At 43.8% G+C, this 27,585-nt stretch overlaps 1 protein-coding gene across 3 annotated transcripts; it reads right to left on the bottom strand.

The window, feature by feature from the left end:
- Positions 1–115: 115 nt before the first annotated feature.
- larp1b (La ribonucleoprotein 1B) lies at positions 116–26,618 on the bottom strand. 3 transcript variants are annotated; one of them, XM_034297452.1, is made up of 18 exons: positions 25,840–26,618; positions 22,512–22,573; positions 21,021–21,077; positions 20,716–20,920; positions 19,959–20,135; positions 19,710–19,863; positions 16,994–17,138; positions 16,035–16,209; positions 15,049–15,311; positions 14,537–14,893; positions 12,002–12,122; positions 9,655–9,806; positions 8,630–8,736; positions 8,252–8,400; positions 7,995–8,139; positions 7,477–7,586; positions 2,785–2,912; positions 116–2,594 (listed from the first exon to the last, which is right to left on the bottom strand). In XM_034297452.1, the coding sequence occupies exons 1-18, from the start codon at positions 26,207–26,209 to the stop codon at positions 2,328–2,330; spliced, it is 3,144 nt and encodes a 1,047-aa protein (XP_034153343.1). In that variant the 5' UTR covers positions 26,210–26,618; the 3' UTR covers positions 116–2,327. The 3 variants fall into 3 exon arrangements, with proteins under 3 accessions (XP_034153343.1, XP_034153344.1, XP_034153342.1); XM_034297453.1 differs by having other exon boundaries at positions 19,959–20,084; XM_034297451.1 differs by lacking the exons at positions 20,716–20,920; positions 21,021–21,077; positions 22,512–22,573; positions 25,840–26,618 and having other exon boundaries at positions 116–2,299; positions 2,345–2,594; positions 19,959–20,216.
- Positions 26,619–27,585: the final 967 nt, after the last annotated feature.

Raw genomic sequence — 27,585 nt, 5'->3', positions numbered from 1 at the left:
TTTGTAGCTCATTAAATATAAGGATGTGATGTTTGCACTGAAAGTAATTAACATGTGTGATGGTAATGCATTATAGGTAATTTCAGCAAACATCATGCCAAACAGTTACGCAACATGTCTTTAAACAATCAGTTCTGTTACTTTATATATTTTCACATTTTACATATAATTAAAGTAAACCTGGTATCAACATGCATACCTAACTCTAAAAAAAACACACACACACACACACACACACACACACACAGATAGACAGACACAGACAGACACACTCCATAAAAGGGGAAAGTAAAATTCCAAATGATTTGTAAAATATGTACATTTTTTAAAGCAACGCTTGAAGCCCTGTGAATGGGTTAACCCTAACTCTGCTATACTGACAGAGAGGGCCTCTATTAGCCTATTTCTACCACTGTGATACAGAGGGCCTCTATAAGCCCAACTCTACAATCATGATCAAGAAAGCCTCTACAAGCCCAACTCTACCATACTGATATAGAAGGCCTTTATAAAATCTGTCACGCATAATTAAATCCACATATAATTCACATTTCTTCAAGTTTGTAATATTCCAAAATATTAAAATCCAAAAGTTAAAGCCATAAAAACCGATAACAATCAAATCAAGGAATAAAATAAACAAAACAATAAATTATCTTCCAATGGATTTCAAACTTGATAGAAATACAATTTCTTTAGAAAGATCTGATTTAAGAATATCAAAATCATTAAGTCTGTAGAAACTTCCTAATTCAAGCAATTTAAGTAAAGTCAACATTGTCCCAATAATGTTTTTTTTAAGAGGAGGCAGAGCCTGAGGGATCACATGAAACACTAAAGCAACCGGGTGGTTCACTAACCAGCTCTCAAATGTGTAAAGAAGGATGTACTTGTCAAGGCTAACATGTAAATAAAACATGTTAATCCCATTTAACAGGGCAAAATGCACCACTGGCAAAAGACACTGCCCTTGCTTAAAAATAAAATTAACACAAGGCACCCAAGACTGTTAAGCACGCTAATGTCAAACTAGAAAAGCTAGCAATTACCTCTTCAGCGGAAATGCTGGATAGATCTGTATCCAGGAGACACTTACTGAAAGGTAAGGCACCCCTGATATTATCTCCTTTAGAAAGATAGATGGCTAACGTCTATCAAGATCAAAAGGCAGATTGTTTTACTCATTCTATGCAATCTGGTGGAATGCAGTCTTTCTGTAAACTTTTGAGCTGTAAGTTGTGACAATAACTTCCCTTCCTAGCATGTTTCTAAAATATTCAGACAACAATCGAATCAATCATCAGAGTATTGAATGACAAAATATGAACACATGCCTGAACACAGCACTGGCTGTGACTGATAGTTAATGAGTTAAGGCTTGTGCACTGTTTGTTTCTTACGGACTAGATTAAGCGTCTCATTTTAGCCTGGGAGTCTCAGTCACAGGCTGGAGGTAGAACATTATTTGTCAGGTGCGCCAGCAGAATATGGGTTGGAGGGAGTAATTTGTTGGGTGCACCAGTAGGTTAGGGGTTAGAGGGAGAAACTAATTAGTTGGGTGCATCAGTAAAATATGGGTTGCAGGTATTGGGTGGACTCGCATAGTAGACAGACCCTAAACACTTTAATTCTGGGTTTACCCGGATGCAGTTTTGATACCCATCTTCAGTGCCACTCCAATTTACAAAAGCTGCCCCCTCTGCCCTTGATTTAGCTTGAGGAGATTAGTGAATAACTTCGCTCACTTGCAAGGTTGATGCCACCCACAATTCAATGCAAACTGCAGTCACGTATCTAACGCCTGTGGTTGTGAATTGTCACACAACTAATTTCTGTGACTAAAACCTCATTGGTCAGACTCCTTGTGAGACGCGTAGCTAGTTAGTGAACTCCGTAAGCGAGTTAGCCAACTCTGAACTCACCCTTACTTGAGCAACTGCACTTGCACGTACACTCGGATATAAAACGTAATTCAAGGTGTAAGGTTTTAGAGGCTGTCTACATTGAGACAAACTAGTTTGTTGGGTGTACCACTGAGACAGGGGTTGAAGAGAGACTTATTTGAAGGGTGCACCAGTAGAACAGGGGTTGAAGAGAGGGACTTATTTGATGGGTGCACCAGTAGAACAGGGGTTGAAGAGAGGGACTTATTTGATGGGTGCACCAGTAGAACAGGGGTTGAAGAGAGGGACTTATTTGATGGGTGCACCAGTAGAACAGGGGTTGAAGAGAGGGACTTATTTGATGGGTGCACCAGTAGAACAGGGGTTGAAGAGAGGGACTTATTTGATGGGTGCACCAGTAGAACAGGGGTTGAAGAGAGGGACTTATTTGATGGGTGCACAAGTGTCCTTCTTGGTGTTGCCAACTCCAATCTCTCCCTTCCTCCCCTCAGTTGGGAGGAGCCTCTTGGCGTTTTCTTTGGCCGGTCTGGTTCCTGACACAGCAGGGGTGGCAGAGGAAGTAGGGCCAGCCGCCATCTTGGAGGTGTGGCCAGGCTTTGATGTGGGGTTGGATGGGTGTCGCCTGCGTCTACCTTCATCTGCTGCCAAAGAGGAACGTATCCTCCGGCCTCCATCCTCTCCCATTGGAGGCTGCAACATGTAGATGGGAGAGGTCAGAATCCCCTGACCCAAACCCTAACATTTGTGCATCAACTTCTCCTACAACAATATCAGGCCTCGTTTGGAGGTAAGCTGAGTGTCTGGACTCAAATGTCTTCATTTTTCCTGGATGTTGCATTTCAATAACCCCCCCACACTGCCCCCGACACACACTACTCACATCCACTCTGAAGTCCTCCAAGTTTTTGAACTTGTTCAGGTGTTCTTGCAGTTTAGGATCGATGGTCTGGTTCTTCATCTTGGAGTACTTCAGGAAGGCCCAGAACTTCTCCAGACCGTACAGTTGACCTGAAAGCACAGAAGACAGCCCAGTGTTAGAACCAGGGCCATAGGTAGATGACAGTGTCATGAATGGGGGCACAGGCAGATAGAACTGAGCTTTGTACCCACCCTAGAATGTAGGCTTTTCAAAATGGGGTGGTAGTTTTAACAGACTACTGAGATTATGAAAAACAATGGCTGCTTCTGATGATTCGTCAAGAGCTGAACATCATTATGAATTCTGAATATTGTGGTTTACATTCAACTAGGAAATGTACACGGCCCATTTCTACCAGTGACATTTTTGAAACGCTTGGCTCTAAGTCACGTGAGCAAATACCAATTTCTTATAGTACGTATGATATGTTAATACCCTATTAATGGACATACAGTACACACGTAAATAGGGCATAGTATGAATAGATCACATTGAATAAGCAAACACCACGACATTCAAGCATGACATAATAAATGAAAAGGGGGCCTAACATTTTGCATGTTTTTCTTGTTTTACAGCACAGAGCATAGAGGCCTAGGCTTGGTGTTGAAGATGGACACTCTTAACAGTCCAAAAGGTCGTCATTCAAAAGCAGAGGAACATTTTAATCCACTAGGTAGTGAAGAGGAGCCGTGTATTGATGTTAATGTCATGAAATTCCACTGTTTCAGTGCTGAAGTCCTAGACCCTGTCAGACATGCTGCCGTTTCAGTGCTGAAGTCCTAGACCCTGTCAGACTTGCTGCCGTTTCAGTGCTGAAGTCCTAGACCCTGTCAGACATGCTGCCGTTTCAGTGCTGAAGTCCTAGACCCTGTCAGACATGCTGCCGTTTCAGTGCTGAAGGCCTTCTGGGCCAGTGATTGAGCGTCTACTTCCATTTGATCACTGCTTTCAGGAAACTCACCAAATGCTTCCATCTAGTTATATAAGTACCTTCCTAATGGCTTCGGATTTCAAAGGGATAGTTCGTCCAAAATTCATATTTTGAGTCCACTCCCCAAAAGATAATCCTGAAGACAGTCAAGAGTTTATTATTGAGCTCTGTCCCAGTCTGTAATTAGCGTTATTAGCACTATCCAAATTCATAAAAGGAAATGGTTCATAGCCCTATTGCAAAGCTACATTGCAAGCGACAAACTCCTCCAAAACACTTCAAACTACATTTAGTAATCTGTCATGGTAGCATCGACTGTACACTGAAGAAACAGCCGGCGGCATTGGCTGAATTCAAACCGGCACTAGCAAACTATTTCCTATAGCCACCATACACAGCTTCTGCTCTTCGGCAGTGATGTCATTGAGGTGAGCGTGAACTTTAACCTCAACAAGCTATGTGAAGATCGGTTGCTTCGCCTAGCTGGCCCCTTTTCGTCGGTGGATCTCGGAATAATATTTGTAATTGTGGAAAATGCTGCGGTCATAAGAAAGGTACAAGGGACGTGGGAGAGGAGACTTGAGGTTTCACTCGTTGCTATATCTGTAAGGTCTGTTCACAGTTCTCACAACCCCATCACCAGGACGACATATAACTCCCAGATCCCATGATCCTCCAGATTCCAGTTACAACGAATGCAGCACTCCTCCCAGTTCCCAATCACCGAAATACCCGTTCAAGAATTTGTGATAGCTTTCTAATGTTCTTTAATCCTATTATGCCTTCAGTATTTACGATTTAGCTTATCCTAGTCTGTATTCTTGCTATATTCTTACTACGTAGATGTCAGGTGCCATGTCACAAGAACTTCTTTGGGCAGGAGGACGCTGTGTTATTCGGTGCGTTTGATAAATAAACGTTGAACTTTGGATCCTTTGGATCAACTTCTGCCTGATCTCATTTTGACCACGCTGTTAGCCTGCTCCTGGGGTTTTAGAAATGTAATTCTACCCACTCTGCAATTGGAACAATTGAGTCGTACGAGTCGTACTGTGGGAGAATCAATGGAGCAACTTCACCAAACGAGACATCAGGGATTTTCCTGCTTTTAAAACTCAAAAGCGTCCGTCTTCCCAAAGTCTCGCACCGCCTCTATGTGTCAGCATGGTAAAACAATTTGCCGCTCATACGCTAAATAGCTTACCAGCGATGTACTGCAGCAAATGTGACAGTAGGAGGAAACATTTTTCATATTGGCAGTGTTGCCAGATGGATAGGTTTCCCCGACAACTGGGCAGGTTTCCCCCACAAATGGGCTATATATAAAGTGCTTGGGCGGGTCAATTTACAGATAGGGTTGTAAAGAAGACATGGCATTTGTTTGGGTTTACTGATGCCAATGATCTGGCAACCTTGCATAACGGTCCTGAGATCACAGGGATCAGTCAAGTCCCAAAAACAAGTGGTACCTAATTTTCTTTTACACCCAAGCATGCCAAAATATTTATATAGAACTTAACATCTAAACTACATCCAATCAGCATAACTTTTGTTAACGTTTCAGATTACATTTTTTCAATAGAGTTTGCGAGACAGACAAAGACGACTGGTGAAAAGACGATTAGATTATGGCATATAGAATACTGTCTCCAACAACATTTGGTATGCAATATACAGTGTAAAAATATATAACTAACATATTTAAGTCAATATAAATGAGTGTGAAGACGCTGGATGAGCACAAGCAGCACAGCCAAGTAGGCTACAGCTGAAGAAAGTCGAGAGAGGGGGATAAATGATGTGGCGTCAAGGCAAGGATGGAGGAAAAAAAACAACACAACAAGGCCTACAGCTCTGATGTGTATTTAATGCAAGTCAAATTAACAAGGACATAGTATAACAACAAAAATAATGATATTGACTGTGATTAATTATAAAGCTAATGGCGATTAAATATAACAACAAGTAAACATTTTCAGGATTATCTTTTGGGGAGTGGACTTTGAGAAAAATATGAATTTTGGACGAGCAATCCCTTTGAAGTCAGAAGCCATTAGCTTTATAATTAATCACATTAGCTTTAATTAATCAACGTGATTTCATATTTTTATGTCATTCCTAGATCTTCAAAGCAAAGCAGAAACTATTGGCTGGAAGCACCTAAATCCACTAAAATGTCTACTGGTCCTGGACAGGCAGAGAACTAAAAACACAGATTAGGGGTAAAATCCTACATTATGTAAAAAAAAAAAAAAAAGGATCAAACATTAAGATGTAACATCTTAATATGCAAAGAACAGATTTATGCTTGTTTTTTTGGTTGTTATTATATTAGGGAGGACATTGTAGTGTGCACTAGCTGCTCAAGTGGACATGGACAACAGGGCAGATTTAACACTATAATAGATTTATTTTTCAAGTGGCCAGATATTACATAAAGTATATCACAGAGGGGCATCCAGTAGAGTGGGGGTTGGGGTACCACCGTTGCCTAATTTTCAGCCAGGAAAAACCCTGGACATACCAAGTTTGCGAGAAACATCTTACAGAGCATCGTGACCCACGTTCACTTAGAAGAGGACTAAAGGCGAATGCAATTCCATCAAGTTACCCAGTACAACCCGTGGAGAAAAGACAGATTGTAAGTAACACTTCCGATTGCTATGTTGCTATACACAAAGTACACATTGTCTCCGGATATTCTGGGAAAGAGTTAGGGATGAACGTGGAGGAAGTACTCGTTTATTTGAAATGAGAATTACATAGCGAAAATTAAAACCACCTGTCTGAGTGTTTTTAAGTAGTTTTCCGCTTGCAATGCAGCTCTGCGATAGCGGTACGAACCGTTTCCATTCATGAATTTGGACGATGCTAATAATGCTAATTACAGACAGGGACAGAGCTGACTAATGGATCGTTTGAAAAAAAATGACCCTCCCTTCAGGATTATCTTTTGAATGTTGAGAAAAATATGGATTTTGGACAAACTATCCCTTTAAGTGTTCCAGATCTAGGTAGTGTTGACTGAGGGGCACTTCATGTAGTTCCATCTAGCTCGTCTGCTGGCTCCTGTCATTAAAGCACTGCCATCTCAAACTGACTCAGCCGATTTGAATTGCAGCAAACGTAAACAGTCAACATTAGATTCACCTGTGTCTAAAAACCCCAATTGCCCCCTTGTGGACATATCAGATATAACCAGTGCCAAGTTCAGGTTTGGACTCGTCCTTGTACTCGTTTTACCACGACTGCTCAGCCAATCACAGAGCTCTGCTTAGATTGTGTGAAACAGTAGGGAGGCAGCACACTCATCCAGCTAATTGTGATGGTCTGGACTCTGATTACAGCGTTCTTGGGCAGCTTCCAAGGCTGAATGAATAGTACAACAGGGTTCAGTGGATAACCCTGATGACACCGGCACGATTTCAAAGGCTCTGGGCCAGAAGGCAAGGCTAAAGCTATAATTGAGATATATTAAATGGTCAGGCCATGCTTTTGTAGCATCACCTATGATTTTGAGGGTAGGTCTATTTCTTCAAGACCCATCCCTCAGACGTTTGCCAAAAAGACGGATGGGGGAACTGCTTTGTCAGCAGCTTTAAGACAATAGACATCCCACTAAAGCTGATCGACCCACACAGGCCCACACGCTGATGGCGAGCAGTTAAAAAGAGGTTGTCAAAACGATGTAGACAAGTTATGGTTAGTAAAGTAGCTACCCTTGTCATAGTCGCGTAGAGTCTCCTCCTGGAAGTCCTTGAAGAGGTCTCCTCGGAATCTCCTCTCCAGGCCGTAGCTATAGTAACGGAACAGGCACTCCACACCATACCTTCCGGAGAAGTGAGGGAGTAAACAAAGGAATACCGAGCTGTTATTGGCATTGTGTGAGTAATAAAACGGACCGGTATCTCCACCACAACGTTCGGTGACGAGGGGAACGTCAGTAGGAAGGATGGAGTTCCAACTACATGAACCCCCCCCAAAATAACCTCACATACAAATACAATGTACAGAGCCGTGGTTTAATGGTAAAACTGCGCTGCACAAGTCGCATGTATAGCTACCCACAAGAGACCGGGGGTCAATCCCAGCATCCTCCCTTTCTACTGTCCTACCGTCTGCCAGTCTCCCTCTTGGACTCAAACTGTCGGAATGCAGTGAAAATAACCCCCCAAAATAGGAGTATGAAGTAGAAAGAGCCATGTGTCTTGAAACAAGGGCAGGTCCCTGCGTGTACCTGTAGTTTTCCTTAGCGTCTTCCAGAGCGAATAGCTTGAACTCTTCGTACATCCTCCTGTTAAAGTTGTCTCTCAGGAAAAAGGACCAGAACCGAAACAGTGTGTTCATCTCCTGGGACAGGCCAACTCCAAGGCGTTTCCTCTCTGAGGAAAAAAAAACAAACAAAGAAATGAACGACCTCTCTTCACTCCATGGAAAATAAATGAAAGATGAGGCGGCCCAGAAGAGCGAGGGGTCAGAGGTCAAAAGCCTCACCGTTGAGGCAGCGTCGGCGGTACTTGTGGTAGCCTTGGTGAGTGAAGCCGTTGTCGCGCAGCATCTCGTGAGACGGATGCCAAAACTTGGGGAAAGACCGGGGGGTGCACCCATAGCTTCCTGCTTCAGACGGAGACGCATTGGAGCTACTGTAGGGATCAGGAGGAGAGGAGGAACAGCATGAGGAGAGGAGGAACATGGAGGAGAGGGGGAATGGATGGGATAGAGGTGCATTAGTTATACTACCTGGTAAAAGAAGTGATAAAGGAGTCACAGCAGTAAAACACCCTGATAGAGGAGGTGCAACAGTAGTACTACCTGATAGAGGAGGTGCAACAGTAGTACTACCTGATAGAGGAGGTGCAACAGTAGTACTACCTGATAGAGGAGGTGCGAGGCCGGTGCTCTCGGGAGTCCATGACCCAGCCAACATGCTGCTCCTGAGGAGGATTGGAGCTGTGACGAGTCTTCTTCTTCCTGGGGGTCTGAGACACACAACACTGTCACAGTCTGACCTCTGACAATAATTCAGCGGCTGACACAAACAAACAGACAGAGAAAAGCATGCAGACACATCGAGTTACCAAGCATTTCACCCCTTCTTCCGTTCTTGCCTACTGTTAGGACTGAACATAACCGGACGTTAAACCTCGTCTCCAAAACGCAGCACATACCACCCTGGAACACCCCCAATGGAAGATGGAAATTAAAGAGGGACCGTTTAATTCTATAGGACTGTCAAGAATTTGTCATCTTTGACCTTCAGACAATCAAAATGCTTCCTCATGTAACCACCACAAGTTAGAGACGAGACGATATTTCTCGGTCTTCAACCAAAACCTAATATTAGATAAAAGGGAACCAGGGTGAAATGTATTTCACTTTCTTGTTGTATCACCTATTTTACATTTTCTTATGAATCACTCAATTACCAGGGTGGAAAAAGCAACTGCCCCCTTATGCTCAATGACACTCCCTGTAGTTGGGGATCTGTCAGGAGAAATTCTGTGCCACTTTTTCATAAAAAACTTCTTTAACTCGGTGGCACGTGTGGATTTCAAATAAGGAACTGATCAATTTAACATATTAACTGGTGTTTAGTTAACGAAATTAACTAGGATCAGGGGTTCCCAACCTTCTCCTAGTACCCCCAGAGAAAAGGCCAAGTAACCCCAGGGATTCTAGTTACCCTGGTTGGGAACCACTGAACTAGGCCTTCCAAAACACACAATCAGCTGCTTTTAACATATTCTGAATTGGACTGGCTTGTGTGTTTCGGGAATTGGATCAACATCTCGCTTTAGCTGTGGATTCATTTGTCCACATCCAGGAGAGACACTCTCAGGGCGCGGTGTGCACGCCGTGTGCACGCCCTGAGAGACGCGGGAACAGACGAGACACACCTGCACGTCGATGTTGCCACAGTCCTTGGTGACGGGGTAGAAGCGCGGGGTCTTGCTTGGGTCCTGACGGCCAGGGGTTCTGGGGGTGCGGGGAGTCCGGGGGAGCTGGGGAGAGGTTGGGGGAGATGTGGAGGGAGACCCGGCCGTCTCCTCTGAGACACAACAGAAAACATTGGTCAGTATGTCTCACCAAAGGGACATACAGCCTTTAAAGCGCAGTCGTAGGAGGGCGGTCTCAAAACATTCAGCACAGTTATTCAATTCCGTGGACAGTGTTACCATCTTTTTTAATACATGACCATATATCATCCATATCATAGGCAAAAAAATCTGAATTGTCTGACTGAAACTGAAATGGAATAAGAGTATTTCAGCTCCGTGGAACCTACAGTGGTAAAGAGGTCAGAGGAATGCAAACCGTGCCAAGATAAATGCTGTTATTGGCACACAGTCAATATCTAAAAAGTTATCTGTCACTGCCTGTTCATTGTAACATGTCCACAGTGTAGTTCCTCAAGTCTAATTCAAATATAGTTTTTGTTGCATAACTTTTAGAAATGGTCCTATTTAAATTGAGAATTGACTGCGTAATGTTTCCACACAAACAAATAAGCTGATAGCATAACTAGAAATCAGAAAAGTTGTTTCCATCTATAATGCTGTTGACTGGTGAGAATTACATGAATACAGCTCTGGAACAAATTAAGAGACCACTGCAAAATTATCAGTTTCTCTGGTTTTACTATTCATAAGTATGTGTTTGAGTAAAATGAACAGTTTTGGTTCATTCTATAAACTACGGACATTACTCCCAAATTCCAAATAAAATATTGTCATTTAGAGTATTTATTTGTAGAAAATAACTGGTCAAAATAACCCAAACAAATATGCAATGTTTTCAGACCTCAAATAATGCAACGAAAACAAATTCATATTCATTTTTCAACAACAAAATACTAATGCTTTAACTTAGGAAGAGTACAGAAATCAATATTTGGTGGAATAACCCAGATTTTTAATTACAGCTTTCATGTGTCTTGGCATGCTCTCCACCAGTCACATTGCTGTTGGGTGACTTTATGCCGCTCCTGGCACAAAAATTCAAGTAACTCGTCTTTGTTTGATGGCTTGTGACCGTCCATCTTCCAGAGGTTTTCAATGGGGTTCAGGTCTGGAGATTGGGCTGGCCATGACAGGGTCTTGATCTGGTGGTCCTCCATCAACACCTTGATTGACCTGGCTGTGTGGCATGGAGCACTGTCCTGCTGGAAAAACTATTCTCAGATTTGCAGAACATTGTCAGAGCAGAAAGAAGCAGGTGTTCTTCCAGAATAACCTTGATTCATGCATCCTTCACAAAGACAAATCTACTTCCAACCTTGCTGAAGCATCCCCAGATCATCACCGATCCTCCACCAGATTTCACAGTGGGTGTGAGACATTGTGGCTTGTAGGCCTCTCCAGGTCTCCGTCTAACCATTAGATGACCAGGTGTTGGGCAAAGCTGAAAATGTGCACAACTTCAGCCCTGCCCCTAGGAGCCTGTTTCGAACCGTCCTCGCCGTTCCCTTCACCCCAGCTACTGTTTGCCATTCTTTTTGTAGGTCAGTTGATGTCATCCTACGGTTGTTGAGTGACATTTGAATGAGTTGACAGTCATCTCGGTCAGTGGACAGTCGTTTTTCGCCCTCTGCCAGTCTGTAGCTTTGTTGTCCACAGTGTCTGTTGCTTGACCTTGTTCTTATGAACCGCCGTCTTTGAAATTTTCAGGATAGAAGCAACCCGACGTTCACGGTCTCCCTCTGCCAGTAAAGCCAGAATTGAACCCTTCTTTTCCTCACTCAAAGCTTTTCATTTCAACTCTTATCATGCTGTATAGTTATTTTTTTATTCAAATTACCTTTGAGGTACTTCTTGCACAGTTTTTGCCATCCAGAGGATAGTGATGACCACAGCAGTGGTTTTTATACTTTTCCTTGTGAAATTAGATTTGGTTCAGGTAATCACCTAATCAGTACCACATCAAGTAAAATGAGGTGTGCCTGTGTTGGAATTTAACAGACACTGGAATGGAATGGCTGCCATACATGTAGAGATGCTGGTTTAAGAAAAATTAGGAGTGGTCTCTCAATTTTTTCCAGAGCTGTATATTGGGACTGAGATCCACAGAAGCATCGTACCCAGATATGTACCTCAAAAAAGTATGAAATAAAAATACAAATAATAGCCTAAATGTGGACTTGTTTTCTGGGAGTTACTGAGGAGATTCACAATCTCGCACTGACATTGTTTGGGTCAAATTCAATTAAACTCGACCACAACAGCACCAAGAAATGAAGAGATGAACCTGTCATTGGAGGAGGAGGCGGCGGGACTTCCTGGTTGGGATCAACCGGTGGTTTTGGGGTGAGGATGTCAAACTCATCTTTACTGATGACCGTCAGCTTCTTGAAGTTTTCAACCTCCGGCTGAGAACATTGACAACATCAACAAGAATATTAACAAAATTCAGTAAGGTGTCTTCTGTTGTAAATGACATAAAATCAGCATGGTCACAGAACTCAGGAATTCATTCAGTTAACTCAAATGGAAAGAGTGGAATGTAACTTTAAAGTCTGTTCAATCTGAGAAACCCTGTATTAGCCTGTCAGAATGGGGTACCAGCCTGTCAGAATAGGTTCCTAGCCTGTCAAATTGGAGTGCTTGTCTGTCAGTGTACTAGCCTGTTGTAAAGCTGCTTCAGTGAAAGAGGAGTTGATCATGTGACCATCAGCAGGTGTGATGTTCCCTCTGCTTTATCACAGAAGAGACTTTGACCTTCAAACAGACGACCTTGCTGTGTTAACTCAGATGCTGCAATTCTCAGGTTGGTACAGCAGCCGCCATCTCAGAGCAAAACAACACACTACAGCGGACGCCATCTCAGAGCAAAACAACACACTACAGCGGACGCCATCTCAGAGCAAAACAACACACTACAGCGGACGCCATCTCAGAGCAAAACAACACACTACAGCGGACGCCATCTCAGAGCAAAACAACACACTACAGCGGACGCCATCTCAGAGCAAAACAACACACTACAGCGGACGCCACCTCAGAGCAAAACAACACACTACAGCGGACGCCACCTCAGAGCAAAACAACACACTACAGCGGACGCCACCTCAGAGCAAAACAACACACTACAGCGGACGCCATCTCAGAGCAAAACAACACACTACAGCGGACGCCACCTCAGAGCAAAACAACACACTACAGTGGACGCCACCTCAGAGCAAAACAACACACTACAGTGGACGCCATCTCAGAGCAAAACAACACACTACAGCGGACGCCATCTCAGAGCAAAACAACACACTACAGCGGACGCCACCTCAGAGCAAAACAACACACTACAGCGAACGCCACCTCAGAGCAAAACAACACACTACAGCGGACGCCATCTCAGAGCAAAACAACACACTACAGCGGACGCCACCTCAGAGCAAAACAACACACTACAGCGGACGCCATCTCAGAGCAAAACAACACACTACAGCGGACGCCATCTCAGAGCAAAACAACACACTACAGTGGACGCCATCTCAGAGCAAAACAACACACTACAGTGGACGCCATCTCAGAGCAAAACAACACACTACAGTGGACGCCATCTCAGAGCAAAACACACTACACTCACATCGAATAAAGTTAAACAGGTGGACACAAAACTTGGCTGATGATGCAGTGCATTTAACGTGGTTAGTGTCAGTCTGGTACAAGGGGGGTTAGATCTGGAGACGGGAGTGTGGGAGTCTCATATGCTAAACGCATCCGAGTTTATTATGCCTCAACAGATGGTCTTCTCTCCTCACCTCTGCTCTCCTCGCCTGGAGACTTTTACTCCTGCCACACACACACAGCATATAAACCACTAATAGATTATTTTAATGAGTTCCTCACATAGTTAGAAAGACCTCATGTGAGTATCCATGCCACTGTAACTTCTGTTCCGGGCATTTGCAGCTCCAATGAGACCATGCCCGTGGTATAGTAAATGCCAGGACCATTCACTGCCCGAACCCACCTGACACATTAGACCGGACGGCCAACAGGGTTATCAGGAGGGATCGGTCATTGACCTCGGAGGTCCCACACAGCTGACTATATTAAAGGGACAGTTCACGTAAATTACGTACTCGTTTTCATCCTTTGTAAGTTGTCCGTGGACAAGGTAGAAGAGCAACAGATGGTTTAGTTTAATTGGCACAAATACCACATCATGGGAATGATATCAAGAGCAAAAATGTTGGTCTTTCCCAACTAACGCTCTATTGATTTGCTAATAATTTGCACTTGTTTTGGAGCACCTGGTTCTACTTCCAAAAAAAATCTGTGATGGTAAATGTGTACCAACTTTCCTGCCTTTTTAACATGTTTAACTGGGTTAACTTCCTACCTTTTTTTACCTATCAATGAACATGGTGGCAATAAAGCTGAACAAATATACAACTTTCCAGGGGGTATCATTTGACATTTTCCAGGGTGTATAATCTATTTTTTTACATTTTATAATTTGTAAACAGCGGTCTGCCACTGTCACGTAAATCTAAACCAAAGCATCAAAGTCAATCTCCAACATGTTCACTCCCTGTTATGTTCCTTAACCAGCTATATGTTTGTGATAATAGGAAGCCCTGGGGTTATATCAGAGAACAGTGAAGGGTTAACTCCAGAGACACCCTCTCATGGGGGAACCATGGACATACTGCCTTCTCTGGTGGGTAAACATGTTGGAGGCCTTTGCAGTCGGTAACAGACTGGTCTGGTTAGGAGTGAGGCTAGGGCCAATACCTCCATGGTTAAAATGCTTGTCACCCTCCAATGGGTTGAGGGTTACCTTGATGGGAGGGGCCTCAGGGACGTCCTCTTCAGTCCACAGGTCTTGTTCGTAGTAGTACAGGCCGTCGTTGATGGCCTTGGCCAGATCGGCCGTGATGCTGGCGCGGGACTCGTGGTTCCCGGTGCGATCCCCTCCTGGGTGCTTCCTCAGGTGCGGCGGCGTCTGGGTCACGATCAGGATCTTGTTCACGTCGCTGTCGTCAAGCTCATAGTCAGAGTCGTCATCCGACCAATCGGTGAAGGTGTTCTTCTTCGGGGCCAGCTGCTCCATCTCTTCATCAAACAGGAAGTCCAGCTCTTCCTGGTCCAGGGTCGGTTTGGATGGGGGATCATGCTGGGCGGGGTCACTGCCCCCCTTGAGACAACACCCATTATCAGCACAATTACATAACACAGGTCATCTAGAGGTGGGAGTAGTGGCACATGGGGGGAAAATTGTACTTTGTCTACATGAGCAACAAAAGTACAATGTACCATGGTACGAGGGGGGGGGGGTTCTGGGTCAGATACCTTGGTCTTGGAGGTGAATTGCTGGCGATGACGTTTCTCCACCTGAATCCAGGGCTCAGCTTCAGGGTCGGTCTGTCTGGAAGAGGCGTTCGCTGGGTTAGTGTCCTGGGGTGGGCCTTTAGGGTCCTGTGGTAGACTCTTTGGGTCCTGTGATAGACTCTTGGGGTCCTGTGGTAGATCTTTAGGGTCCTGTGGTGGACCTTTAAGGTCTTGACCTTCAGGTTCACTAGGTTCCACAGCCGTCTGTTGGACAGGAGACGTTCCTGGGGAGGAGTCGACATTGGAAAGGACATAGGAGTTAAAGGTTAAGATAATAAAGATAACGTGTGCACTGACTACTGGTTAGGGGTTAGAGTTCAAACAGTTCAATAGTATAGGTCCTGTTGGGTCCATCTACCCAGCCATGAGGTTGAGGGTTAGGGATGGGATTAGTTAATAACCATTCATAAGGATGAGGGTCAAGGGTGGGGTTAGTTACTAACCGGTCATGAGGATGAGGGTTAGGGGTGGGGTTAGTTACTAACCGGTCATGAGGATGAGGGTTAGGGGTGGGGTTAGTTACTAACCGGTCATGAGGATGAGGGTTAGGGGTGGGGTTAGTTACTAACCGGTCATGAGGATGAGGGTTAGGGGTGGGATTAGTTACTAACCTGTCATTAGGATGAGGGTTAGGGGTGGGGTTAGTTACTAACCGGTCATGAGGATGAGGGTTAGGGGTGGGGTTAGTTACTAACCGGTCATGAGGATGAGGGTTAGGGGTGGGATTAGTTACTAACCTGTCATTAGGATGAGGGTTAGGGGTGGGGTTAGTTACTAACCTGTCATTAGGATGAGGGTTAGGGGTGGGGTTGGTTACTAACCTGTCATTAGGATGAGGGTTAGGGGTGGGGTTAGTTACTAACCTGTCATTAGGATGAGGGTTAGGGGTGGGGTTAGTTACTAACCTGTCATTAGGATGAGGGTTAGGGGTGGGATTAGTTACTAACCGGTTATGGAACTGAAGGCCTGGCCGGGGACAAACTCGGGACAGTTGATGAGTTGGGAGAAGTCGGTCCGCGGGGAACCGACAACGGCAGGCGTGGGGATCGGCCAGTGCTCTGGGTCTAATTTACAACGCACCTTCTCATCGATCAGCTCGACCTCTGTACTGTTCTCCAGGGCCTAGACATACAGACAGTTCCCAGGTGAAGGTACAAAACACAGTCTTTGTCAAGGTAGCTGATGCAAACTAGATACTTTCGAAATGCAAACATTTGTGATCTTTATGTTGCTAGCTTCTTTTTCTGTGTCATCGTTTAATTCTAGTGGCTAAGGAGGGGATATAAGCGGTAAAGTGTAGCTCCTCAATGCCAGAATAGTCCCTCACTGAAACTATATGCTGGTCATTGTTGCCTGGTCATTGTTGCCCTAGAACAGTCAGGCAGACCACTACATTAAAAACACATACACTGTTGCCTAGGGTATGTACAAATTTAATAAAACAGAAACTTCCCATGAGTGCCACAGATTGGCACAAAGTTGCGCGATGCCTGTCTTTAGGGTCTACGGGGGGACACGCCACACCCCTCCCTTTTCCACATAATGGTTCGAGAGGTACACATTCTAACAACATTGCTGGTCATAGCGCTTCCAAACCCTGAACAGCGACAAGCTCAGTGGTGAACCCTTGATTAGAAACCAAGGCCAATAAGGACAAAGCATGATTCTTTTTTTACCTTAACTTTACCCCCCGTTTCATTTTTTAAATCGTTTCAGCAGACGGTTTGGCAACAGAGATCTCCGCGCCGATTGAAAAGAAGGACACATGCTAACCAGCAACGTTGTCGACAACCATATGAGAAATGTGGCAGTCTGATTTCCAAAACCAAAGAGCGGGGGTGGAGCATGTCAGCCTTTTTACGACTAAAGGTCTAGGGTTGGAGGTCGGAGGTTACGGCCGACGGACCTGTACGATGAGACTGACGTCGGTGGTGAGAGCCTGGACTCTGTGGAAGCTGGCGATCAGGGAGATGGGTAGGAAGCCCTGGGCGTCCATCTTTCTCCGCAGGAAGAAATCCCTCTCAAGGTTGTGGAGGCTGAAGTAGTACTCACTAGAAGACAGTGAGTATAGTTCACTTCCTTAAAAAAACTGTATGTGGTCAAGCTCATTCATTCAGATGGGTTTTATGGTTGTTGTTTTTTTTCCCTGCAGTATGTATTTAATAAGATATTTCCCTTTGTGTAGCTGAGGACTTTATATTGGACAGTGTATTTAGGGTTTCAACATCTGAATGGTGTATTAGAGAAATATTAACATTTACATTGCTGGGTGTGGCCACAAACAAACACTTGAAGAGAAACAAATATATGTACTCGAATGTATATATGCGTACATGTATTCACAAATGTATGTACTCTTAACGGCGCACACAGGCCTTTGTTGTAAAGGTCAACAAAATATCTAGAATTGACTTCAGTAATAGAGACCGCCCATGATGCATCGCTTCTCTCCACTTAATTCAGCTCTCTTTCTAAATTATTCCAAATTACTATGAACTAATATTTACTCTGCCTAGCCTTTTGTACACTTCGGCTGTGGAAAAGCTTGGTCTGATTGTGTGGGCTTTAGGAAACATTCAAAGGTATTGCCGAAGCTTATTACTTTGGCTACCCCTCCGTCGTTGAGGGAGACCCTAAATAAGGAATTATTGTGTCGACATGTCATCTCTAAAATATCAAGTTCTGAAAACTCATAGCCCTCTGTGTTTTCAATGTTATGGTTGAAAAATGGACATGTAGTAACCATAAATGGACATACAGAATCTAAATGGTTGTTTCACCTAGCTTTATTAACATGTATGAACTTGTCTTTAGCGCTGGCTAAATTACTTAAATGTCCTTGTACTATTTAGAAACATACAGTTATACAGAATAAGAAACAGAGTTAGAACACAAACTGGTCCTCTGCTCCAGGGTACAGGAAGAGATCAATGACACCATCACTTCACATCCTTTACGCATCTACACCTTAACACCAATAACCATTCTGAGTATGTGTAAATACTTAGAGAATAAAGGTTATTCTGATTCCAATATACAGCATGAACCCCCACCTTGACTTCCTCAGTCAGGCCCACAGATCATTTACACTGTCTGTCAGGCCAGGCGCTGGGCTATATATAGAAAGGCACATCTCTCTCCCCATTGCCTCCCTCACTTCTCTCTCTCTCTCTCTCTCTCTCTCTCTCTCTCTCTCGCTCTCTCTCTCGCTCTCTCTCTCGCTCTCTCGCTCTCTCTCTCGCTCTCTCTCTCGCTCTCTCTCTCTCTAGCTCTCTCTAGCTCTCTCTAGCTCTCTCTCTCCCCCCTCTCCAGCTCTCTCTCCCCAGCTGGTTCTTTTTCTCCCCAGTGCCCCTCCCCTCTCTCTCTCCTGTTTTTTCTCCCCAAATCCCTCTCACCCTAACTAACATTATCCTCTGGTGGTGCCACCGAATTAACATTATCCTCTGGTGGAGCCACCGAAATAACATTATCCTCTGGCGCATCCACCAAATTAACAGTGTCTTCTGGTGGAGCCAACTAATTAAGTGTCTTCTGGTAAGTGTCTATCTAATGTTCCCCAACTGAACTAACTATTGCAAATTAATGATATGACTAAGACAGCATACCATTTATAACCTGAAAATGGGCCTCCCAAAATATACAGAAAATACCAGAAAAATTTCCCTCTCAAATATTTTCTTTTTCCTGTTCATAGCTGGCCAGATTGATAATAAAAGGAATGGGAAATCAACGTTGATTCTGTACTCGATTAAATGTATTGTGCTGTCATTGTGCGATCTCATAAAGACCAAGATTGCTTACTGAATTATATTATTGATATCTGAATGACATGACAGACCAAGCTTTAAAGAAGCTACACACAGAGCCTTTGCTTAAGTTAAAATCACTGAAAGATCAAGTGACTAAAATGTAATCATTCATTTGAACAATGAGCAATTTACTAAAGGGCTAATGGGTCTGGGATGGTTAGGATGTTACTGACAACAAATTAACAAAATGACTAGAAAGATTTTTTTAAACCAATCGACTCAGAAATATCAGGATCTGAAAGAGTCAAACTACCCATCACTATTACCCTGAGCAGACCTGCCAAGGGGTAACAAAATGACCCTGTGGCCGGCCAAAAAACAAGGCCTAGTGAATCGTGGATGTCTCCAGGTAGCCTAGTAGAGAATGGATAAGTCCATGTATCCTAGTGGCATGTGGATGACATCAATTGGAGTGTAGTCTAGTCTAAGTGGATGAGCCCAATTAGTCTAGTGGAGCGTGGATGAGCCCAGTTAGTCTAGTGGAGCGTGGATGAGCCCAGTTGGTCTAGTGGAGCGTGGATGAGCCCAGTTGGTCTAGTGGAGCGTGGATGAGCCCACACAGCCTAGTAGCAGTGACATGAAGACCCAAGTCTAACAAGTAACAGCAACTTTTGGTCAAGGTAAACTTCACAACGAGTTCATTCCACACCAATACCAAAAGTAAAAACCAAGTTAAAAGTTGACACTGTGTTTGTGCTAATGCAGCTTTTTAAAAAGCATTTCGGGAGAAAGAGCAGGGGTACCACCTGAGCTGGGCTAAACCATGAGTTCATCACTGAACGCTGTCCCTCCGTCTGTCTATTCAGCACTCACATTTGTCTTTTGATGTACTCCTTGAGGAGCTTCTCGTCCACCGGGTACATCTGAACGCGGCCCCCATCATCGTAGTAGTACACCATGTTGTTTTTGGCTCCAAACTCAGCTGGCGCCTGCGAGTCACGCTGAGTCTGAGCGAACTCATAACGACCTGAGACATCGACAACAACAATACAGTATTTTTTCCGGCAGCCAACATCCAAGTCAGTCTTTCAGACACAACGACAAACAACTATCAGGTCTTACCCCGACCGCGGCCCCCTCTCCCTCTGCCACGACCCCTCCCTCGGCCCCGTAGACCTCCACGTAGAGCCCCCTCACTGCGGAAGCCCGTCAGGTCTTCCACATACTCCGGCTGCTCTCTTCTCCAGCCTGGCAGCAAGATGGACAATGGGAGATCAGAAAGACGGCTGGAGGTCAGGGCTAGACGAGGACAAACCACATCTGAACAGAACAGTGACGGAAAACAGGAAACCTCTTTAAAGGGCCGTCGCCTCTTTCCGTCTGTGGGGAAGAGGTCACCTAATCAAGTCAGGTACGTCAATATTCTGAAGTCAGTGATCTTCTCAACTGTACAAAGCTCACACACTCTGCCCCTTTCCAAGGCAACGGTTCGTGACGTGAGACACCCCCTCTTTTCTTATCTGCCATTACGGTTGAAACAACTACTCATTTGGAGCATACACATTGATCACATTCAAAAAAATATATATATATTAATCGTTAATATTTTAGATATTGTTAATATTAACCATTCATGTTGTTGAAATGCATTTGTATTATATGAGGAGCCTTTTCACTTCAGAATTGTGGAATTTGAAAGAAAAATTACGTAGCTCTTCTTTCCCTTACTCCCCCTCCCTCCTCCTCCTCCTCCTCCTCTCCCCGTCAGGTGAGACGAATTACCTCGTCGTGTCATCCTCCTCTCTCTCCTCCCCTTCTTCCCGAATCTCTCCTTCACCTCTCTCTTCGCCTCATTCTCTCCTCAGGTGAGAACATTTACCTCCTCTCCGCCTCCGAGTCTCTTCCTCCCCCTCCTCCCCCTCTCGGTCCCTGGGCTGCTCTGTCAGGGGCTCCTGGAGATTCCCCCGGTTCTCTTTACTGTCACTCCCGTCCTGCCGGTCATGGCTCTTCTCCGCCCGGTTCCCGTCCGGTTTCTTGCGGGCAGGTGGACATTTCCCTCCAGTGTTGATCACATTCTGGTGCTGCTGGAGTGGTGTGGAGTTGTGGTCAGAGTACATTCAACATTTCCCTGCTCCATGACCCCGACGACCCCGTTGTCCTGGTAACCCCGGTAGGGTGGCTTACCTCTTTGGCCAGTTCACCGGGAGTGGGCCAGTTGGTGATGTCACTGAAGTCACCGGACTGGAATGTGGGAGGGAGGGAGCAGAGAGGAGTATTAATGCAGCCTTGTGGTGGGTTGGTTTTATTAGTTAAAAGTGACATTTTAACCGTTTTTAGCCAGCGGTTTGTTTTCAAAACGCCACAGGGAAAAAAATGACGTCTAGTGTAGATATCTAGCTTTGATTGTCCTGATTAGTTTTGACGCAGATATATTAAATAAAATCCTACAGTTCCCAAGAATCCTCTCTCTGAGTGGAGTGGGGTGTCACTGATAATGACTACAGCAACACCCAGCCTGGGACAATACCCGTAATGTTTACATGGACGGGCGAGGGAGAAATAGCCTTTAATCTTCATGCATCTGAATACAGCACTGATTAATGTGATATCGGGACTGTCAGGGTGGCCTAATGGCACGAGCACCTGACCAGTAACTGAAAGGTTGCTAGATCGAATGTCAGAGCTCACAGTTCTGCCCTTAAGCAAGGTGGTTGGAATTGCTTCCAGGTCATTGCTGAAAATAAGAACAGGTTCTCAGTCATACTTACTAGGTAAAACAGGGGTCAACATTAAAATAAATAATCCTATAGGTCACATTAATGCCCTTGGATAAGCCATTGTTTTTCCCCATTTTCTTTTTTTCCTTTTAAATAGTAATCTTTTTTTTGTCTTGCAAAGGTTTTATTGAAAGCGGAAATCAGCTGGTGCCAGGTGGACACACAGAGGTGACCGGTGGAGGCAGCTATTGAACCCCGGTCTCCAGAATGAAGCCACATTATGTGAACGGACCCGGTAACGAGATCACTGGACCTCGGCTCTACATTCACATGCTATACGTAATTCCTGTGTGTCCTCAGTCCTGCCGGCTCCTTAATTGGACTTTTGCGAGCTCTGATGGCTCAAAGTCAAGTTGATGGCCACTGGAAAGCACCGCGATTAGACAAGGCACAAATGAGCAGCTTCCACTTGTTCTAAAATGGCGCTGAGTAGCTATCGCCAATACATTTTATGTCTTACCCCAACAACAAATTCGAAACTAAAGGGCAACTCATAATTTTATATATTTTATATGATTTACTATGCCCATTTTGCAATATGGCCTTGCTATATTCAAAGATCAAAACGTTTCCTCTGACACACATCTCACCAAGCTGTTCTGCTTCTTATCACATTGCTCACTCAACTGGGAAGTATTTGTGACACACGCAGTGGAGGACAGCGGAAATCCCGGGCAATAACCATGATTTAGCTCAACAAGCTTTGTACAAGTTGCTACAAGACAAGGCAACACTGTCTATCACCAACATGCAGTCTCCAAGACCCCTAGAACCTGTGGCAACACTGTATCCAGGATACGAAACCCCTTGACCGTAACAACGCAACTGTACTGCTAGGCAGCGACTTAAACCACTGAGCCACATCATACATCAGACAAAAATTGCCACCACTGGTTACCTTGCTGGATTTCCTTGTTCTAGGCTTGGCTGCACGGACCACTTTCATTGGGTTCTGTTGCTCTGTTGAAATAAGCAACAAAAGACATTTTGTAAACACATCAAAAACTAAAATGTTTTATAATTGCCCGTGTATTGGTAACCAAATTCAACAGCAACAGGGCCCCTCTGGGGTTTGATTGAGTTGTCCCCAAGAACAGCTCTTAGCCACAGTATTTGGCCACAAGGGCAACACAGTACAAGACATTTAATCCAACTGCTTCCAGGTTGTTCAGGCAAATAGGAATATGTACCTGGCAAAATATATACAGCACCTGAAAAAATTAGGAGACCACTACACCTTTTTTTTTCCTTTTCCAAAAAAGTTGAAAAGGAAGGTTTTTGCTTTTTTGGAAAGGAAAGGAAAAGGTGAGGTGGTCTCTTAATTTTGTTCCGGAGCTGTATAAATATGACCAGTTACATTACATATTTTCAGAGATGATCTGAAAAATCAGCCAAAACTGTGAGAAGCCAATGTTTGTCAATCTAGATTAGGCTGATTGAGTGTCTGAGAGACCAGCCTCTATTATGGTATCATTGGAATGATTACATTTACCACTCAAATAATGTGAAGTAAGAAATATTCTGGAAATAGTTGGCAAACTGATAGGTAGCAGGCACGCCTAGATACATCTGTAAGGTCCTCTGGTGGGGAGATAGAGGCAGCAAAAACAGAGGAGCTATTTGGCTTCCTGACAGTTTAAATGTAGTTCCTCATGTCTGACGTTTTATTCAGTTAAAAAGAATACTCGATAGAGGAACTCTGAATCTTCTGAAGTGGTTGTGAAGTCATGTACAGTACTATTTTGAAGTCAATGATCGTTGTTACCAAACGCGTCAAAGCCAGCAAGTCTAGCACGTGTTTGAGAAATTACGTAAAGTTCTGTGGTTCAGAAATAAAGGTTTAGTTTAGTGGTAGTGGTGACCCTGTTTCGCTAACCGTATTAAACCATATCGGTTTAGCTGGCTGTGTGGTTGTCCTCACAAACAAGCCGGCTACCGAAGTTAGCTAAAGTTGCAGTTGTCAGCACTCCAATGCAATTTGATCAACTACTGGGGGGATGGTGTGGGCAATAGGCCACCATCATCAGCAAACCTCACAGTCTATATCCAACAGATCGAATACGGCTAACAGTGCACGACGTAGTCTTTCTCAGCGGACTACAATTTCCGAACATTTAGGCATTGCATTTCACCAGTTTTATTCGACACGAGGGTACTACAAGCCAATGAACGTGAGGTATCACATATTTGTATCTGGAAGGATAGTCTTTGTTAGATTTGCTCTGACAGCCACATCTCGACCACATGTTGACTGTCACTTGACTCGTGCATTCCGGTTCGCTGCCTGGCTGTACAATTCGTTAGCTAACTTACAGACTTCAGCTAAGCTAGCAACTGGCACGCAATTGCTTGTTACTGCAAACCCAAACTACCCGATAACCTAACAACACGAATCCAGATACTATTAAGAATAATATATATATATTTTTTTAGTTGGTCAATAGCCATTTGGGCAAATTGATAGTGCTACCCACAATTGAAGCCTAACTTTATAGCTAGCAATCTAGCCACGCTGCCGTGGGCGCGTTGCAGGGAGCTAGGATAATAGGCGCAGCGATCATGCAAACATCTTTATTAGAATACCACTGGCTTTTGCCGATGCAGATGCTAATCTTTCTAGGGTCCACATACAATCTGACAAGTTCACCACCTAGTCATGTTGGTCCGTTAATTCTGAAGTGTGAAATCAACTTTGTATTGGAAATTCAAGTGGTTTCACAGTGGTGTTGGTTCCCCATTTCCACCTCCACTTCAGTATCTCAGAAATTATTTTGAAATATGTTAGAACTTTAAAAGCATGAAGAAGTATACAGTATACACTAATGCAAATCAGAGAAGAAAGAAGACAGGTGATAGGCCCAGAAAATCTGAGGAAAGTGACATTGATATCTTTCCATTGTTGCTTGAGGGGAAAACAGATTTTTCATGAGCATAATTCACATCCAAAGTTTCAGTCATGCCTACCCAAAAATGTTGATATGTTGCAAGAGTTGTTTTGCGAGGAGTGTTCTCTTCAGATGAACAAGTTTTTTCTCCATTTACAAAAATGCGAGAAAAGACAGCATTGTTACCTGACATTGTGTTTTTAGGTATGCCTACGCAAGATTAGGTTGAAACTTGATTATGTGCATAAGGAATCAGATTTTATGTCATTGAAATGTAGTTAGAACCTGGCTCTCTCTGGACAATCCCCATGGTTAGTGGAGATATTAAGGCCTCATCAATATACACAGGGTTCTGTGTAAACAAGCCAGGCTGACACAGGGGTGTGTATCTATATGTAATTTTGTCAGCCCCACAGAATGTGCTATGTGAAGCAATGCCAAGGGTGTATTGATTTAGTTTAACAAAACGCCAAAGCTACTCCAACAGAAGCAAACAGAATAAGAGGGAGGGACATACCCGAAATATGTTGAATAGAAAACATGTTTCACCAAAAAGGTCTCTGTTTCGTTTTGTTTGCCTCTGTTGAAGAAACTTTTTGCAACTCAAATACTAAGGGGTATTCATTCTGCCAAACAAAATGTTTTAGTTCTGAAATGGTTTGGCAAAAAATATTTATATCGGAAAAATTCTGTAGAGGGACCTAACCTGATTGGGTTAGTATTTTTATTGACAGGACATTATGAAGGAGAGGATTTGGAGACAGATAAAAATAGGAAGACAGGGAGGAGCAACACAGACAATTGAACCCCTGTCACCAGTGGGCATGTGTGGTCAGGAGTCAGGTGCTTAAACAACCACACCAGACACCGGCACAAAATAACAAATATTTCTGACAAAACCCAAAAACAATGTATGTAAAATGAGCATTACTCATTCCACTTATTCGGTTGCAAACAGAATGTTGTGCAACTTAATCTAGAACTTACACTGGCCAAATGTAGATAAGTCTGTTTCCTTATATTTTTACAAATATCTTTGCAACACAGAGAACGTTTTGTATGCAACAGAATCAGCAGAATTAATAATCCTCAAATTGTGGTGTATCGCTAAAGCGAGGTGGTTAAACTCTCAATCTTGAAAAAATACTACTACAACGTTTGGATGAGTGAATACACCTGACTAATGCAGGCTAACTGGAACGTGCCCAGTGATAAGTATACATTATATAGTTGCCTAGTTTAGCAAGCTAGCCTGCCGAGTGGCCAATCTCGCCATCTTTTTTTTTTACTACCATAACATATGGCATGAGGACTTTTGCATGTAACCTTTAAAATCCTCACCTTTCTCCTGGTTGTCCGTGTTGGTAGTGCTGTTTGGCACGCGGTTGATCGGATTCCTCGTAGTCCACGGGTTTACTTTGGGTGGCGGTGCCTCAATAACTTTTTTCTGCACCTTTTCACTGGAGTCCACATTGCTGCTGGGAGCATTTTGGTCGTTTTCTTTGTCATAAACCTTGCATTTATCTTGCACATCCATCTGGATGTGAACCTTATCAACAACCAGATCAAGTTGTGTTTTTAGATGCCCGTCCTCGTGTTGTGTCTTATCTGCTTTATGCTGTAGTTGGGGAGCCTCAGACGTGGTTTGATTCTCTCCCCCACTTGAGCAGTTCGCTGTCAGTCCAGAGTCACAGCTAACTTCGGCGGACATACTGCACGTTATTTGGTTAAAAAGTATCTCGATCCAGGGTGTCCTCGTGGTGTTTTCTTCAAATCAGAGAATTATGTAGCTAGTTTGCTACTCCAAAACTCGCTAATAAGATTTCGACCATACAACCCTAACTTGTAAACAACTTTGGTTGGATCGGAATCTCCCACGCAGGATCCAGGACTAAGTTTTAACGTCCCCTTTTACCCTGCCTATGTCCCGTTTCTGAGCGACGTTTCCAAATCTTAGTAGCGATCAAAGCAAAATGTGTTTTCCTAATAGCGACGTCAATACACCAGAATAACGACCTCCCTACAACCTCTAAATTCAACTAGCTAGCTACCCTCCCTACTAAAGGAAAGTTGCTATAGTAGATCGTGGCCACTGGTCAACAGCGACGCTGCTGCCCCTGGCCGCCAGACAGTGCTATTACAGGTTTTTGACAAAGTGGTGACTGGTAATAATGAATCTGACGTGGCCTACACCGTATATCTTTCATACGGTCGACATTCCTGCTAGTCACACCCGTTACGTCACGCGTATTGTGACATGCAGTGAATATGTTTTTTTGTTTTTTTAACAGAGCATTGGTACGACTTGTATATTTCTGAGAGTTAAAAATAGCTGTAGCTTGTTGCCATATGTTTGTAACTTTAGTTGCAGTTGCAAGAGGTTGGACTATAGGGGGCGTATTTCACCCGCAACATTTCCATTGACGGAACATAGAACCGGATGGAACCGAAGAGGATGGATATATTTAAGATGCACGACTCATGTCGTTTTTAATTTTCTGGGTAAATGGGCGTTCTCACGTTAGTAAATATCTGACATACTCATGACGGAGATAAAACTGCAGGGAGGATCATTTCACTTTTTTAAAACTGAAATAGCACACCAGGCTTTATTGTGCTAACCAACTGGAACCTCCCAAAGACCGGTGTAACCTTCGGAGTGAAGTTTTTTGGTGGGGGTGGGGGGGGGGGGGTTCAGTCCATCCAAGACATTACATTTGGGGGTTTGTTTCTCTGGATATTAGTGACCGTTGTCCTATTGGCTGTGTTAATAAGGATTCAAAATGCTGAGTCTAGCTTCTTCACTAAAGCAACTTCAGACATGTAGTGAACAATATATTAGCATGGTATTTATTATTGAATTAATATACTTCAGCTATATCAGAACTTGAATTAACTTTAAATTTTCTTCTCAAAGGCTTTCAATGCTTTTGCAGATATTTAGAGGGAAACCAATTTCCAACCCATGCTTCAAGTCTGACAAGAAAACAAACTCCTGATTGACAATTTAGGTAACTGAGAAATCTATGTAACATTAGTCAACAAAGTTATCAGACTTCTGTGAAAACACACTGATTGTAAAGGAAA

This window comes from Esox lucius, chromosome 15 (assembly GCF_011004845.1).
Source record: "Esox lucius isolate fEsoLuc1 chromosome 15, fEsoLuc1.pri, whole genome shotgun sequence".
Taxonomy (NCBI): domain Eukaryota; kingdom Metazoa; phylum Chordata; class Actinopteri; order Esociformes; family Esocidae; genus Esox; species Esox lucius.
This window is presented reverse-complemented; position numbering and strand designations above follow the sequence as displayed.

Bases quoted from the DNA above. Each gene is read 5' to 3' on its own strand.
- larp1b (XM_034297452.1), bottom strand. From the start codon at position 26,209: ATGTCCGCCGAAGTTAGCTGTGACTCTGGACTGACAGCGAACTGCTCA. The intron at 22,574-25,839 runs GTGAGGATTTTA...TTATTTCAACAG, and splicing joins CACGGACAACCAGGAGAAAG to AGCAACAGAACCCAATGAAA. The intron at 8,737-9,654 runs GTGTGTCTCGTC...TGTGTGTCTCAG, and splicing joins GTGGCAACATCGACGTGCAG to ACCCCCAGGAAGAAGAAGAC.